General features: G+C 39.2%; 1 protein-coding gene across 1 annotated transcript; it reads left to right on the forward strand.

The window, feature by feature from the left end:
* The first annotated feature begins 4,895 nt into the window (after positions 1 to 4,895).
* LOC130169079 (Golgi-associated plant pathogenesis-related protein 1-like) lies at positions 4,896 to 8,544 on the forward strand. Its single transcript, XM_056375497.1, has 5 exons — positions 4,896 to 4,931; positions 5,079 to 5,288; positions 6,310 to 6,387; positions 6,631 to 6,780; positions 8,414 to 8,544. The coding sequence occupies exons 1-5, from the start codon at positions 4,925 to 4,927 to the stop codon at positions 8,416 to 8,418; spliced, it is 450 nt and encodes a 149-aa protein (XP_056231472.1). The 5' UTR covers positions 4,896 to 4,924; the 3' UTR covers positions 8,419 to 8,544.
* The last annotated feature ends 5,635 nt before the right edge of the window (positions 8,545 to 14,179 follow it).

Genomic DNA, 14,179 nt, shown 5'->3' on the forward strand with positions numbered 1-14,179 from the left:
GTAGCTTGTCAGAGAACATATGAGAACAGATTCTGGAGCATATGTGTCTGCACATGAAGACATCACATTCTGGGAGAAGGACCTGGTTTAAGTCCTCATCCCAGTGTAAAGAATCCTGAACACATGACCTTGGGCCTCATGTACATACGATGCATAGAATTCATACTGAAATGTGGACACAACACTCCTCCCTCTCTCAGCCCTAAATTTAATATGCTAATGAGTACACATGCCTGGACAACCCCTCTCTTCAGAATCAGGAAAAATTGCAAAACCAAGTTGCCAAAAAGATACACTTCAGTGAGTGTGAGGAGGAGGAGTCATTTTGCTTTCAGAGGTAGAGTCCAGAAAAAAGGTTTTATTCTGCACTTTGTCCTCTAGCATTAATAATGACAGAAAACAGAAGTGTCATGGTTTGCCGTGGTAATGGTAATTTCCTTTTTTATTTTGTAGTTACTTTCCTTGTGTCATGATGTTTTTACTTCCTGTCTTTGTCTTGTTTCCCTCCAATTTGATTGTCTGCCCCACCCTAATGTGTTTCACCTATGTTCAATCACCCTCGCCTCCCTTGCGTCTTTGTAGTCTCTGTGCTCCCCTCTGTCTGAGTCTGTTCATCCTGCTTTATCCTGTTTTACCCTGTGGAACTTCTGTTTCCTTGCGTCCCTTACTCCTGTGCTCCTTGTGTTTTCGGTAGAGTAAAGTTATTTCACTCCAACTTCCAGCATTTATGTTTTGTCTGCATTTGGGTCCTGATAACAAAACATGACACGAGCTGCTAAACCGGGGGGGTCCGGACATGTCCTGCATCAGAATCATTTTTCTTGAACTTTATGCACATTCTCTTGGTTGAAATTAGTAAAAATGTTTACAGTAGTATTTTGTTTATTTCACACACTATTTACATCCATGCGCTGTTATCAATAGACCCTCAGAAGGAATGAAGCAATACGCCAGGCAAAAGGTGAGACTATCCAAATCTTTTCCGTCATTACGCATTCGTTTATTGACAGAAATAAATGACTCACACCGACAAACGAGCTTGTCGGAAAGCTCTGATTCCACTGAGGAGTAATGATGCTCTAAAGACAGTGATATATTTTGGGACATATGGATCCCAAAAATTGATTTAACTTATGAAGTAATTACTCATCGAGAAGCCACCATCACTCACCCTGTCAGCCTGTACTGTTCATGACCATGCTGTTCGTTAGGAGAAATGAGCTGTGGGTTGGTCCAGGTCATCTTGCCACAATATTAATCACAATAGTTTTGCATCACATATTTGCACGTTTATAAAATGAAGATATTTTCTATTGACATAAGTGAATAAAAGTTAATAATAACACCTTTATATCAGTGTGTGTGCAGTCGATCGATCCGATTACATCAGGGAAAGCAGCTCCGGCGGCTATAATGCAAATTGCACTGCAATATTATCCTGGTTAACAACATCATATGGGAACATAATAGACCTGGATTATATACGGATGATCCCATCCCGTACATGGTGCGGCTCAAGGATGACTGGCACAGTCCAGTCTGGTCTGCCTGTTCTCTAGAAATCTCAAAGCTGCCATCATTATCAGGGCATGTTTTGCATCCTTTTGCACGTTGAAGTCTTATCAGAAACCACTGTGGAAGGTTATCAGAGCAACAATCATTTCATCAGTAGTCACCAACCTGTGGACTGGGACTGTACGGTTCCTGCTCAGCACAAACATAGTGCAACAATAAGCAGCTTAAGATATTTTTCTCAGGAGTTGGTAGAGACCAAAAACAGAGGTAATAGAGTGAACACTGAACTTACATTCATCAGAAGCATAGCTCCAGATCAATGTTGCTGGAAGAAAGAACTGCTGGATGTCTAAATAAACTGTTTGCTAACAAGTTTATTATGAACTGAAAAGGTGATGATGAGTTGACGTTGAACAATTTCTTTTCACTGGCCAAAAAAAATGAAGTTTAAAGTTCTGCCAAAATGCTAATGCATCAATAATTATCATCTATCGATTTATGCAGAAATATAACTGACAGAGGCAATAATTCTGCAATAATGAGAACTTTGAATACTTTGTTCTCAATACTTATGTACTTTTACCTAGGTATCATTTTGAATGTGGAACTTGTAATGGACCATTTAATGATGATGTAATGTGCACATGCATGTTTTTGACCGGCCAGTGCAGTGCACTGTTGGTTGATGTTGCAAATCTTTTCCAGACGTCAGTGTTTGGGTCTCAATGAAGAGAATGAGGAGGCCAAAGACCCCACGACTGAAAAGCAAATATCACCTGGTGTCAAAGTTCACCTCCATCCATCCATCCACATTCTGCTGCTTATCTAGAGTCGGGTCATGCAGCCCACGGTACAAGTGCATGTAGGACGTGTCCAGATCCACCTTTTCTAGTTTCACAGGGGAAAAAAATCGCTGCTGCACCAGGCGCATGATTCTAGTCTTGTATTTAATCTCACAATGTATGAATCTTTTTACCCCTGCCCCGCACCTCATACCAGGGGCAAATCCAGAAATGGACAGACTCCAGCCTCTCCAGGAGTTTGGTTCCAGAGCCAGAACTGTGCATGGAGCAGGTTGGTACACCCTGATTCCGATCCGTGCTGGTGGTGAGATTAGTGAACTATCAGGCACGGGATTCCCATCTTTTATTTTATTTTATTTATTTATTTATTTATTTTCATTCTAAACCAATTGTCAGAATTAAATGAAAAACAAGAATATCAAATTGAATGAAACACACATTTTTGAAGAATTAAGAATGGTAGTCAGGTGGCACAGTAAAGGTAAATATTTCAAAATAAAAGCCAAGAGGGTAGCCTGAAAGTACACGGACCTGCTGCACCCTCAGCACAAAATCACAAGTTTATTTTTGTGACCTTTAGACAGTTGAGAAACAGCTGTTGTGAATACACAGTGTCATGAACTAGCTCAAAATTCAAGACTAAAGAAGGTGACCACCTAGGGTTTCCACAAACACAAACAAGTTACAATTTTAAATCTCACAATATTCAAAAATATTGGGTTATTTTATCACTCACAAACAGAACCATAACATGGGCAAGTATCACATTTTACTGTTCTGAACAGTAACAACCGTCTATTGTTTTTGGCCTATTACAGTAAAATCCAAATACCTGCTACCCATTGCTACATGTTCTCCCCCCTCCACCACTTTGGTGCCTACACGAGCATTTTAAAGAGAGAGCAGGACAGACGGACAGGAAGAAAGAGAGGAAGGCACAAATATGGGCAACAGTTAAACACATCTCAGTCAGCCGTTACATTTTCAGACCCTTTTATATGTTGAATATCCAAATGATAGGGCAAAACTAAAAAAAAAATGATAAGGATGTTGTAAGTGCAGACAGTTCACCATGAAGCAACTCATCATGTCCCTGTGATTAGTACCACACTTGTGGTAATTAAACTGTCAGAGGTCCGACCCACAGACAGAAGCTGCTGACACTTAATCTGTCAGGGTTTTGCGAGGTAAGTTGGACCCAAATGCAGTCAACTCTTGGGGAAAGGTGCAGGCAGGTTTATTTAACCAGAAATCAGACATGAACAGCCGTGAACAGACGTGAACAAACCCTGAACTAAAAAGGGACGAACCGACACAGACAAAGGGGAGCACAAGGACTATATAGACAAGGGAGGCAAGGATGATTGAACACAGGTGAAACACATTAGGGCGGGGCAGACAATCACTACACAGAAAACAGGACCATGACAAGAAGCAAGACACAGACACTCAAGGAAACCAATACAAAATAAAACAGGAAGTGCAAAAACTCCAAAACAAAACTAACAAAAAGTGTCTGCCATAGCAAACCATGACATAATCAGCCTGTGGATCTTTGGATCTTTGGCTGTTTTGGTTGTAGGACACAAACACCACAGAGACAAGAATGCTGCAGCGCTGGATTTATACAAAACCATGGTGTCAAATTTGTTTTTTGTGGTTCACCTGCAGTTTACTGTTACATCGTAACTAACCAGTTTGTGTTGGATTTAACTCTCTGTACACCTGACTTCATCCTTCATCATGCAGCGACTGCTGAGGTGAAACATATGCAGTTTTTTTTTAATCATCTTGTTGGATTTGTGATGATTAAAGGCGTTAAAGGGGTGGGAGTGGAGTATTTTATAGTGATCTAATGAGATCCATTTGCTTTTGAAGTCTTCTGTCTGTCTGTGTTTAACTCAGGCCTCAGCTTGTTAAAACCACCAGCAACTTTAGATGATTGCTGTCAGATGGCAGAAGAGGAGTGTACCACAAATTGTCTGAGGCCTGTGACTCATCGACTCTGTTTTCGTGTTTTCTTTGCCAAAACGTACGTTAATCTCTTTATTAATCACTTGTAAGAGACACAAGTGACACTTCACTGTATCCAGGGTGTTGACCCAACTGAGCAGTTATTATCTGAAACATAACCGTCATGTGACCAAACCCTGAAGGACAAAACAACAACAAGGAATCAGAAAAGAATTGATTCACTTCCAGTAAAGAAAAATATGTTTAATGTGACAGAAACTGAAAATGTGCATGTGCAGAATGTGGAACATCCTGTAAACAGCAGCACTGTGCACTACCAGTCATAAAAAAGCAATACAGTGGAATAATTAGGAGCAGGCGCTGGTGTGAGGCTCCTCCCACATGTAGGGACGAGGGAGGAGAGGTGAGGCTCCTGTAAATAAATACCTGCTGCGAGACACCAGAAGGAAACTGTGTCTTTACTGGACATTCCTCCAGACCTTCAGAAAGTCAGGTGAGAGCCACAGATCTCTGCAGGTAGAGGAGGGTGAGAGTCTTTTCATCATCACCACACTGAGATTATTCAGTGAGAACTTTTTTTTCATGTTTAAGTTTGTTCTTTTTTCCTTTCAGCCTCCACAACGACAGACACCATGACAGGTCAGTGCACTGTTTGCTCAGGAGCTGTTAAAAGGCAGCATCACTGAGGAGATCTGCAGGATTCATACTGACTGTGTTTGTGTGTCAGTGTAACTGCACAGGTCTGCTGTGTCTCAGCATCAGCTAATCATGTCTTTTCATGTCCAGATGCGAGTTTTCAGCAGGAGTTCCTGGAGACCCACAACACCTACAGGGCGAAGCACAGCACCCCTGCCCTGACCCTGAGCAGAGAGCTGACGGCTGCAGCTCAGAAATGGGCCAATCACCTGCTGGCAGCTGGAACCCTGCAGCACAGCAACACAAAGGATGGAGAGAACGTCTTCACCATGTCCAGCTCAGCTACCATCACACTGACAGGTGGAGTAAACACCCAGCCCACCTTCTCTTCTCTTTTATCAAGTCATTCTTCTTTAAAAATAAAACTGAGTCTTTCATTTTCCATTGATTAAGGTGAAACATTTGAAATAATATTACATTTAATATTATTTGATATCAATGAGCCATAAAACACACTCTTCGTTGATTCATCACAATCAGGGGTTTTTCTGCTGCAGCCTCGTTTGTAGCTAACATTCGAGAGTCACTAATGTAACTTTATGACGCTTCTCTACTTCAGGAGTCTTACACTATTTTTTAACATTTACAATTCCATTCATTTACCATTCATTTTCACTGACAGTTTCAGAGGCTTTAAAGTATGGAATGCCATCCAGATCAATATTATAAATACGAGTAGGAAATAAATCCCAAATAAATTAGGTAATATATGTAGAAATATATAGATACATGTAAATGTAAATTTAAATATGTAAGTGAGTCAATAAATAAATAAATACATACCTATACAAATGAACAAATAAATGATTAGCCTTTTATTTAAAAAATGACCTTTTTACTTATTTCTGAGGACTTTTAGTTCACTGCTGTTTTGGTGCTGTTGCTTTGGTCTGAATCTGTGACATAACACTGGAAATAAAAGTGGAATTATAAAATAAAAGTGCCCTGAAATAAATAAAAATGTAATTTTAAAAAGAAATAGATACTTATTTATTTACTTACTCATTTATTTTTTCATGTATTTATTCATTTGTATAGCTACTTGTTTATTATATTATTATTTTATTATTGTTATATATTTCTACATTTATTACCTAATTTCATAGCTCTATTAATTTAATTATTTATTAATGCTTTACATGGTATTCTATATTAAAGGAACCATTTTACACTTCAAATGATTTTTTATTTCTCTGTCATTGCAGTTTGATCTTCTTTGCATTCACTCACTCAGCCAAACAAGTTGCTCTGTTCAGGCTATAAAACAACTGCCAATGCAAATGTTCATACTGTGTTCACACTGTGTGTTTTCTTCTCTCAGGGAAAGAAGCTGTGGATTCATGGTACAGTGAGATCAAGGATTATAACTGGGACCAGCCTGGATTCACTGGCAACACTGGTAAAACACACCACACATGATCAGTACTGAAGTGTGATCCTAAAACATTCATCACTTCATGATAAAACCATGAGAAAAAATAAAGATTCTACTTTATGTTCAGTGGGAAAGATAAAAACAGCTTCATTTCGACCTTATGGTCTGACAATTGGTTTAGTATGTAGTTTTGGATGTAGGTTCATAATGTGATGCATTTGCTGAAAGGTAGAAACGACTTTGACACTTCTGTGTTTCCTCCTGCAGGTCACTTCACTCAGGTGGTGTGGAAAGACAGCACTGAACTGGGCGTGGGCATGGCCACTGATGGCAAAAGGGCCTTTGTCGTCGGGCAGTATCGGCCTGCTGGCAACATGAACATGGCAGGATACTTTGAGAAAAACGTCCTCAAACTAGGTAACACCTTACCACAGCTTAGTATGTTCTATTGTCTAAACTGAAGATTACAGCTGCAGAACACAACTTTAACAACAAGACGTATAAGTTTAAATTCTGAGGACATCCTCGCTTATTAGTCGTGTAAAATGCAGCAAAACTGCACCATCAAGTCGTGTCAGGATTTGGTTTTGTCAGGTCTGTGTCAAACCCAGATCAGTGGTGCCCATACGCAAATGTAATATATGTACATCATATAAATTTCCATACATAAAATATGTACATATAAAATAAAAACTTGTATATGAAATCTATTAGAAATTGGAACAATTTTATATATTGACATATATGTCTAACCCATACAAATATGTGGGCTATTTATGATTGTAGCCTTTCATTGTAGACATACAGTATGTTACATAGATATATATTCATCCCAAAGCCTATCAGTATATGTTGATATTATAAACAGTAGAGTCCAAAAGTCTGAGACACTTTCCCAGACTGGCAAGACAGACATGTTTAAAATGAATGAGAAATGAATAAGAAAAAAAATATAAGCATAGAAAATGTTTTAATTAACTATTGATTAATTGTTATCATATATTTTTGCAGCAAGTTATACCAAAAAAAAGGAATTCATCATATAGATACTTTTAATATATGTGGTGTATACAATGTAAATCAAATGTAAATAAACTTATCTTCATATATCGAGAGGACATACATGGTAACATCACAGATGTAAGGACATATACATCATATATTACATTTCTGTGTAGATGGAGAGTAACTAACTACATTTACTCAAGTGCTTGAGCACAGGTTCAAGCTCCTTGTATTTTATTCAACTACACTTCATGGGTAAATATTGTATATTTTTCTTTTCACATTTATCTTAAAGCTATTTAGTTAATTTATTAGTCAATTGCTTTGAAGATTCCAGTTTTACATAGAAAACATGTGATCCACTTCTATAAATAACACATATGTTTCCTAAAAATCCAAATAATATCTGAAATTAGTTCAAATAAGCTCCAAAAAATGAATACACAAAATACAATACATATTGTGTGTATGCAAAGGAGGCAGGATAAAGTACTTTCCCTGTTATAACTTTAAGTACATTTTACTAATAATAATATTTAATATTTATTTTATAGTTATTTGTTTTATATTTAATAATATTGTAGTAATATTTTAAATGCAGTAAGTGGTAAAGAGTCCAAAACTCTGAGACACTCTCCCAGAATACAAAGATAGACATGTTTAAAATTAATGAGAAATTAAGAAAAACTTATATAAACACATAGAATGTTTATCTGTTTGTAGTTTTAATCAACTTGCACATATATTATTTACATATATGGTCACAACATGACAAATGATAAAAAAAAATGTATCATATAGATATTTTTTAATATACTGTATGCACATATACACATTTTTTCATATATGTTATTAACGTATAATTTATTTTATATATATAATATATCCCCATGTAGGTGACAGACATCACTCTTGACATATGGACATATATGTCATATATTATATTTGTGTATGGGACATGCTTCCTGCAGCAGCAGCTTCTGATGCTTCAGCTTCATCACTTTGACATTTTATGTTACACCAACATTTTTCTGTCACTTTTCAGCATAAAAGCTGTGAATTTTACAGCTGGAGGAACAGATAACACAGCTGGAGGAACAGATAACACATCTGGAGAGGGAGCTGGAGCAAGCCTGAGGAAAACCTGCGCACTGCTGTAGATGACCCGGACCATCCCGGCAGCCCCAACTTACTACTTACTTTTTAGTTTACATGTACTTTTCATGAAGTTTTTGACATGTCCACACTGGTCCACTCATGTAGGGGTGTAAGAAAAATAAAGATACACTAAAATATTTCATGACGTGTTACTGTATCGATATTTTGAAGCGCTTTATTGATATTTTATCAAAAGTTTCCATGGTGATTAGTTTTGTGACGGTGGTTTTGTGTTGTATAACTGGCAGCAGGCGTTCAGCCATTTGACTGTCTTCCTCCTTCCACTCCTCTCACTAGACGAAGAGATCTCGCGAGCGTACAGGCTTCGGGAGCAGACAAAGCAAATAAAAATGTTGCATTTTACAAGTTAACATTTATGCAGGTTGAACAGGTGTATGGATAAAGTTTTGGCTTTTTACTTGCACTTACTCACAGTAACTACTACTACTACTATTCCCGTGTGCGCATGTGTGTGTGCAGCGCTGACACACACACACACACACACACACACACACACAGGGCAGGGGCAGAGAGATTCTGCAGACTAGATGCAGAGTTGGGAGAAAATATGCGTTTTTGTACATGTGCCTGAGGGAATTTCAGTACATACAAAATGATGATGAAATGCCAGCAAAACAATAGACTTAATTAACACAAAATATTATTTGTTGCAAACACCCAGAAAATTACATAATCCTATTAGATATGGACTCATTTAGTGAGAAAATGTCACTATAGACTAATGTTTAACACATTTGTAAAGTTTTACTACAACATGATTTGTAGCTAAACCATAACCAGTAATTGTTATGTCCACTTCAGTAGATACATGATTAATTGAAATTTTCTGTTTATACAAAATCAATATTTGACAAATCTATCGACAATATCGTTCCCTAGATGTTACTTATCACCATATCTTTTTTACCTGCAAGAGTCTTCTATAGAGGGACTGGACAGACATTCCTGAGGTGCTTAGTATACCTAACATTTGTCAGCCATCTTGGATGTTGGGTTTTTATCTGCTCTTACATTTGGTTGCAACTAGGTGGCAGTCTATGGGGTTTTCAAGGACTGTCAGCTGAAGTGATTGATATACAATTTCACCATCCAAACCCAGGCATATGCAAGAAATTGGTTTTTGAATAGCTGTCCACTCTAGTGACCACTATGCCTGAAAGGGTTAAAACCAAGAATTAATGTCAGAAATGTTTCTGAGTATTAAGACACGGTCTTGGTCCGGGTCTTTCTTAGAACTTCAAACTTCTCAGTCAGTGAGGAGTTGATCAGCAGCTTTGCACTTTACAAGACACAAGGTCTGTTCAAATCCCTACACTCGTACAACCAGAACAAATTCATGACATGATGGATTCATTATGATCCTCCTCCTGATGCTCACATCAACCACATCTGTATCAGTTATCAAATGCTCAGTCAGCTGATCTGTGACATGAGTTTGAAAAAACAGAAATGACAAAATAAACTGAGTCTAAATATCTAAGCATCATGTAAATGTATTAATGTTGTGTATAAACTTAATATGGAAACTTTTCATTTGTAGGTCAACCCTTGAGAAAAGACATTTTACAGGGCTCAGTTTAACCAGACCAAAAAGCGCAGGTGTGAAAACACCCTGAATCTGCTCCAAATGAACTAAATCAAATACAGACACCCCCCTCTTCAACATCATTATCTGTCAGTTGTCAAATGAGTTGCTGTCAGGTTTGTTTACATAAGATCAGCTGCACATCTGTACATTTGTACAATAAGGGGAGAAATGGAGTAAACATCCCAGGATATACTGTAGCCTATAGGCTATACCCTCTCTAAACATTAGATGTGTGTAAAATGGATGCAAGGACAAGACTCAGATTTGTACTTAAAGTCGGCCGTATACAGGGTGAACAGGAATGGATCCAGAACAGTTCCCTGTGGAGCCCCAGTGCTGCTCATCACTGTCCCTGAGACACAGTTACCCAGCGTGACGTACTGTGGTCGTCTTGTCAGGACCTGAAGCAGGGATCCACCCCCATCTTTGTCTTTAAGGATGGGGGGTTGGATGGTGTTAAATGCATTTGAAAAATCAAAGAACATAATCCTCATGTAACTACCTGGCTCATCCAAATAAGAATGGGCCCGGTGGAGCATGTGAAGGACGGCATCATCCAATCTAATATGTTCTTTGTGGGTGAACTGTAGGGGGTCTAGTGCATGTTCAACCTGTGGCCTCAGAATGTGGAGAAGCAGCCGCTTCAGGATCTTGATGATGTGTGATGTGAGAGCCACCGGTCTGTACATGATATTATGATATGATATTTTCCACAGGACCAGGACCCTCCCTGTTTGTAGACTTAAGTTAAAGATCCTCTGGAGAGGCTCAGCCAGCTGGGCTGCTCAGTCCTTTAACAACCTCGGACACACACCATCCAGGCCTGTTGCCCTTTCAGGACGTAGCCTCTTGAGCTCCGCCCTCACCTCCTCTGCTGTAAAGGACAGGAGACTTGACCCCAGTGTGGAGAGAGTTGTAGCTGCAGTGTCAGGTTGTGAAGGAGATGCTGTAGGAGAAGCTGCAGCTGAAGCAGTGGGAGAGAGAACAGGTGAGACTGTGTCACACCTGTTGTAGAACAGGTTGAACTCATTGGCCTTGTGAACATCACCTGATGTTGCCTGGCTGTTCTTCTCTTTATAGCCAGTAATGGTCCTCATCCCCTTCCATACCTCTCTGGTGTTGTTGTGCTGCATCTTCCTCTCTACTTTCTCCTTATCTCCAGATTCAGCCACTGAAGCAGCGGCATTAACACATCATGTGTAATTCTAAAAGGCACCACTAGGTGACAGCATCACACAACAAACCATGTTTCCTGCTCTTCCTCTTGGATATTGAAAAAAAGGAACTGCAGGAAAGCCTGAAACCTGAGCTGTCAGACTCTGCAGGTCACACACAGATTCTCTTACAAACCCATGACTGGAGTCTCTAACCTCAATTCAGCTGGTGACTACGTTTCCCATAAACCACTTTTCTCACATGAAGATGACACTCAGAAGTGGGGTGACCTAGAGGTCATGTCATTAGCACCAGTTTGGCTTTTAAAAGCAAGACAAAGGAAACCAGCAACATAATTCACTTTTCAGAACCAGTGTTTGATTTCACATTACAATATGTATTGATTCTGTTTATTTTCAATATTGAAGACTGGACTCATATTTACAAGACTCAGACTGGTCTGTAGTGTTGGTCTAGTCTTCATGACTGACTCATTTTAACCCAAAAACATTAGCACATTAGACACCTTACCCCCTGGACTAAGGCCTAAAACCAATGTTGCCATGGTAACAATCAATGACACCTGTGCTGACTGGTAGCACCCAACAACAAAAAACTGGACAACGTGGCTCATAATTTGTGGTTTGCTAACATGTTATGGAGAGAGCAAAGAGAAGGAAAGAGAATTTAGACCAAATCAGATTTTTCTTTTTATTGTTTCACTCTTCAAGTAAAACGTCTTGTATTCTTTCTACATGTTCTGCTGAGGGTAAACTCAGTAATGTTTCCTTTGTCTGCCATTTTTTTTATTTTGAAAAAAGTCTGAATTTACTCAGAATTCATTGTACCACAGTCCAGATTAAGATACTAAACTGCTTTGTGCAACAGATGAATTTAGACTCAGTCTATCTGAAGTCTGACTGTTATTCCTAAAAGGCAAAGTCTGTCTTTGTGAAACCAGATCCAGAGATCTGCTGTGTACCTCACTCATTAACAACTCTCTATAACCAATATGTGTGATTATTGCCAAAAAAAAGAAAGAAAAACGTCCATCAATAGACTAAATCTAAATCATTCTTGATTATTCTGCTTCAGCTAATGTATTAGTGGTAGTAGTAGTTAGACAGAAAATAGAGCCTGTCTGCCTCTCTAGTTTATCATTAGAGAACTACAGTTTGCTGGAAAAGTATCAGTGTATCAGGAGGAAGTGTAATAGATCAGATAAGGATTCATGTTCTCTGTATCTGCTTTGCCTAATGTCCTCTGCTCTCTACAAGCAGCAGTTCTTAGAAAACCTGTCTGTCACCAGAGGTCTCACAGGTTTGATCTCAGTTACAGACGTGTTCTGTTGGGATTAAACGCATGATCATTTTCAGATCTGAGATATGAGACTGGATCACAACGAACATGCGGCCTCGTCAGTTTATGATCATACATAGATGTGATCATCACCCAGGTCTGAGGCTGACACAGAGCACCCCCTAGTGGCTGTAGGTGCTCAGAAACATGGCGGTTAGACTCCACCTCAGAGACAACGCCGTCATGAATCCAGACAGGGAGGAAACCTGATTGTTTCCTGCTTCCTTTGTGGTTCGTTCTCCCAAAGAGAATCAATGCAGTGAATGAACAATATGGAGGAGTCATTCCTCTGTGTTGTGGTTTTATCTTTTGTATCAGCACCTGCTACATCCTTCAGTAGGTCCTGACAGCACAGAGAACCCTTTGATTTGATTTGCAAACAGCAAAACTACTGTGGGTCTCAATGCCACTGATTAAACTGAAGAGTTGTCCAGGTTATTGAAGATGACTGTGAGTCTTAATTTATTTATTTATAACACGTTTCAAAACCAGGGTTAGAACAATGCAAATGAAAACAAACAATAACTAGAGAACATGTGGACATGTTAATGCTCTGACCCCTGGGTGCTCAGTAGTTATTACTACATTATTATACCAGTACTCATGTGTCAGACACCCAGGCCTTCAGTTTGATCTCAACCACACACACTATAAAGTTTTTTGGCTGAATATCAGACGGTTGTGATGTTATCATCAGAATCACAATCTGGTTCATCATCACGTAGGTTTTCAACATTCAAGGAATTTGTTTTGGTGCATGACAATAAACATAATAATATCATCATATAATCATTCAGAGCATCCAGCTCCAGGTTGTTTGCCTGCGCCAGGTCACCAGATGGTCAATCTCCCACCTGTAGGCAGACTTACCCCCATCAGAGATGAGTCCAGTGAGGGTGGTCTCGTCCGTGAACTTCAGGAGCTTGACAGACTGATGGAGGTGCAGCTGTTAGAGGGAGAAGAGCAGAGGGGAAAGGACAGAGCCCTGGGGGTCTGATGGTCCAGCAGTCAGAGACGTATTTCCCCAGCTTCACATGCTGCTTCCTGTCAGACAGGAAGTCAGAGATCCACCTGCAGGTGGAGTCAGGTACGCTCAGCTGGGAGAAACAGTCCTGCAGCAGGGCCGGGATGATGGTGTTGAAGGCAGAGCTGAAGTCCAGAGGAGTCTCCAGGTGCTGGAGGATGAAGTGGAAAAAATCTGTCCACAGACAGACATTAAAAGTAAAATTGCTAAACAAACAACAAACATTGTATTTTTATTGCATTTGGATATTTTCTACAAATGTAGGCCTATATCTTCATATATCCAGAGGATGTATATATGTGACAATAATATATGGCAAACATATTTTTTGTTTTTTCCCATAGTTCCTGAAATTACACAAGAAATCAAGTAAAAAAAAAAAAACGTCATGTTTTCTCTTTCCACAGCGACATATAGAACCTTTAATTTCATCACTTGTTCATCTGTGTGACTCCTCCTTCCGAGCGGAACTCACAGCCCTCGGTCCGTGGCATTTCATCCATCCC

Source organism: Seriola aureovittata, chromosome 5, assembly GCF_021018895.1.
Source record: "Seriola aureovittata isolate HTS-2021-v1 ecotype China chromosome 5, ASM2101889v1, whole genome shotgun sequence".
Taxonomy (NCBI): Eukaryota; Metazoa; Chordata; class Actinopteri; order Carangiformes; family Carangidae; genus Seriola; species Seriola aureovittata.

Excerpts from the sequence above, each read along its gene's own strand:
- LOC130169079 (XM_056375497.1), top strand. Across the intron at positions 5,289-6,309 it reads AGCTACCATCACACTGACAG|GGAAAGAAGCTGTGGATTCA; the intron begins GTGGAGTAAACA and ends TTCTTCTCTCAG. Across the intron at positions 6,388-6,630 it reads TGGATTCACTGGCAACACTG|GTCACTTCACTCAGGTGGTG; the intron begins GTAAAACACACC and ends TTCCTCCTGCAG.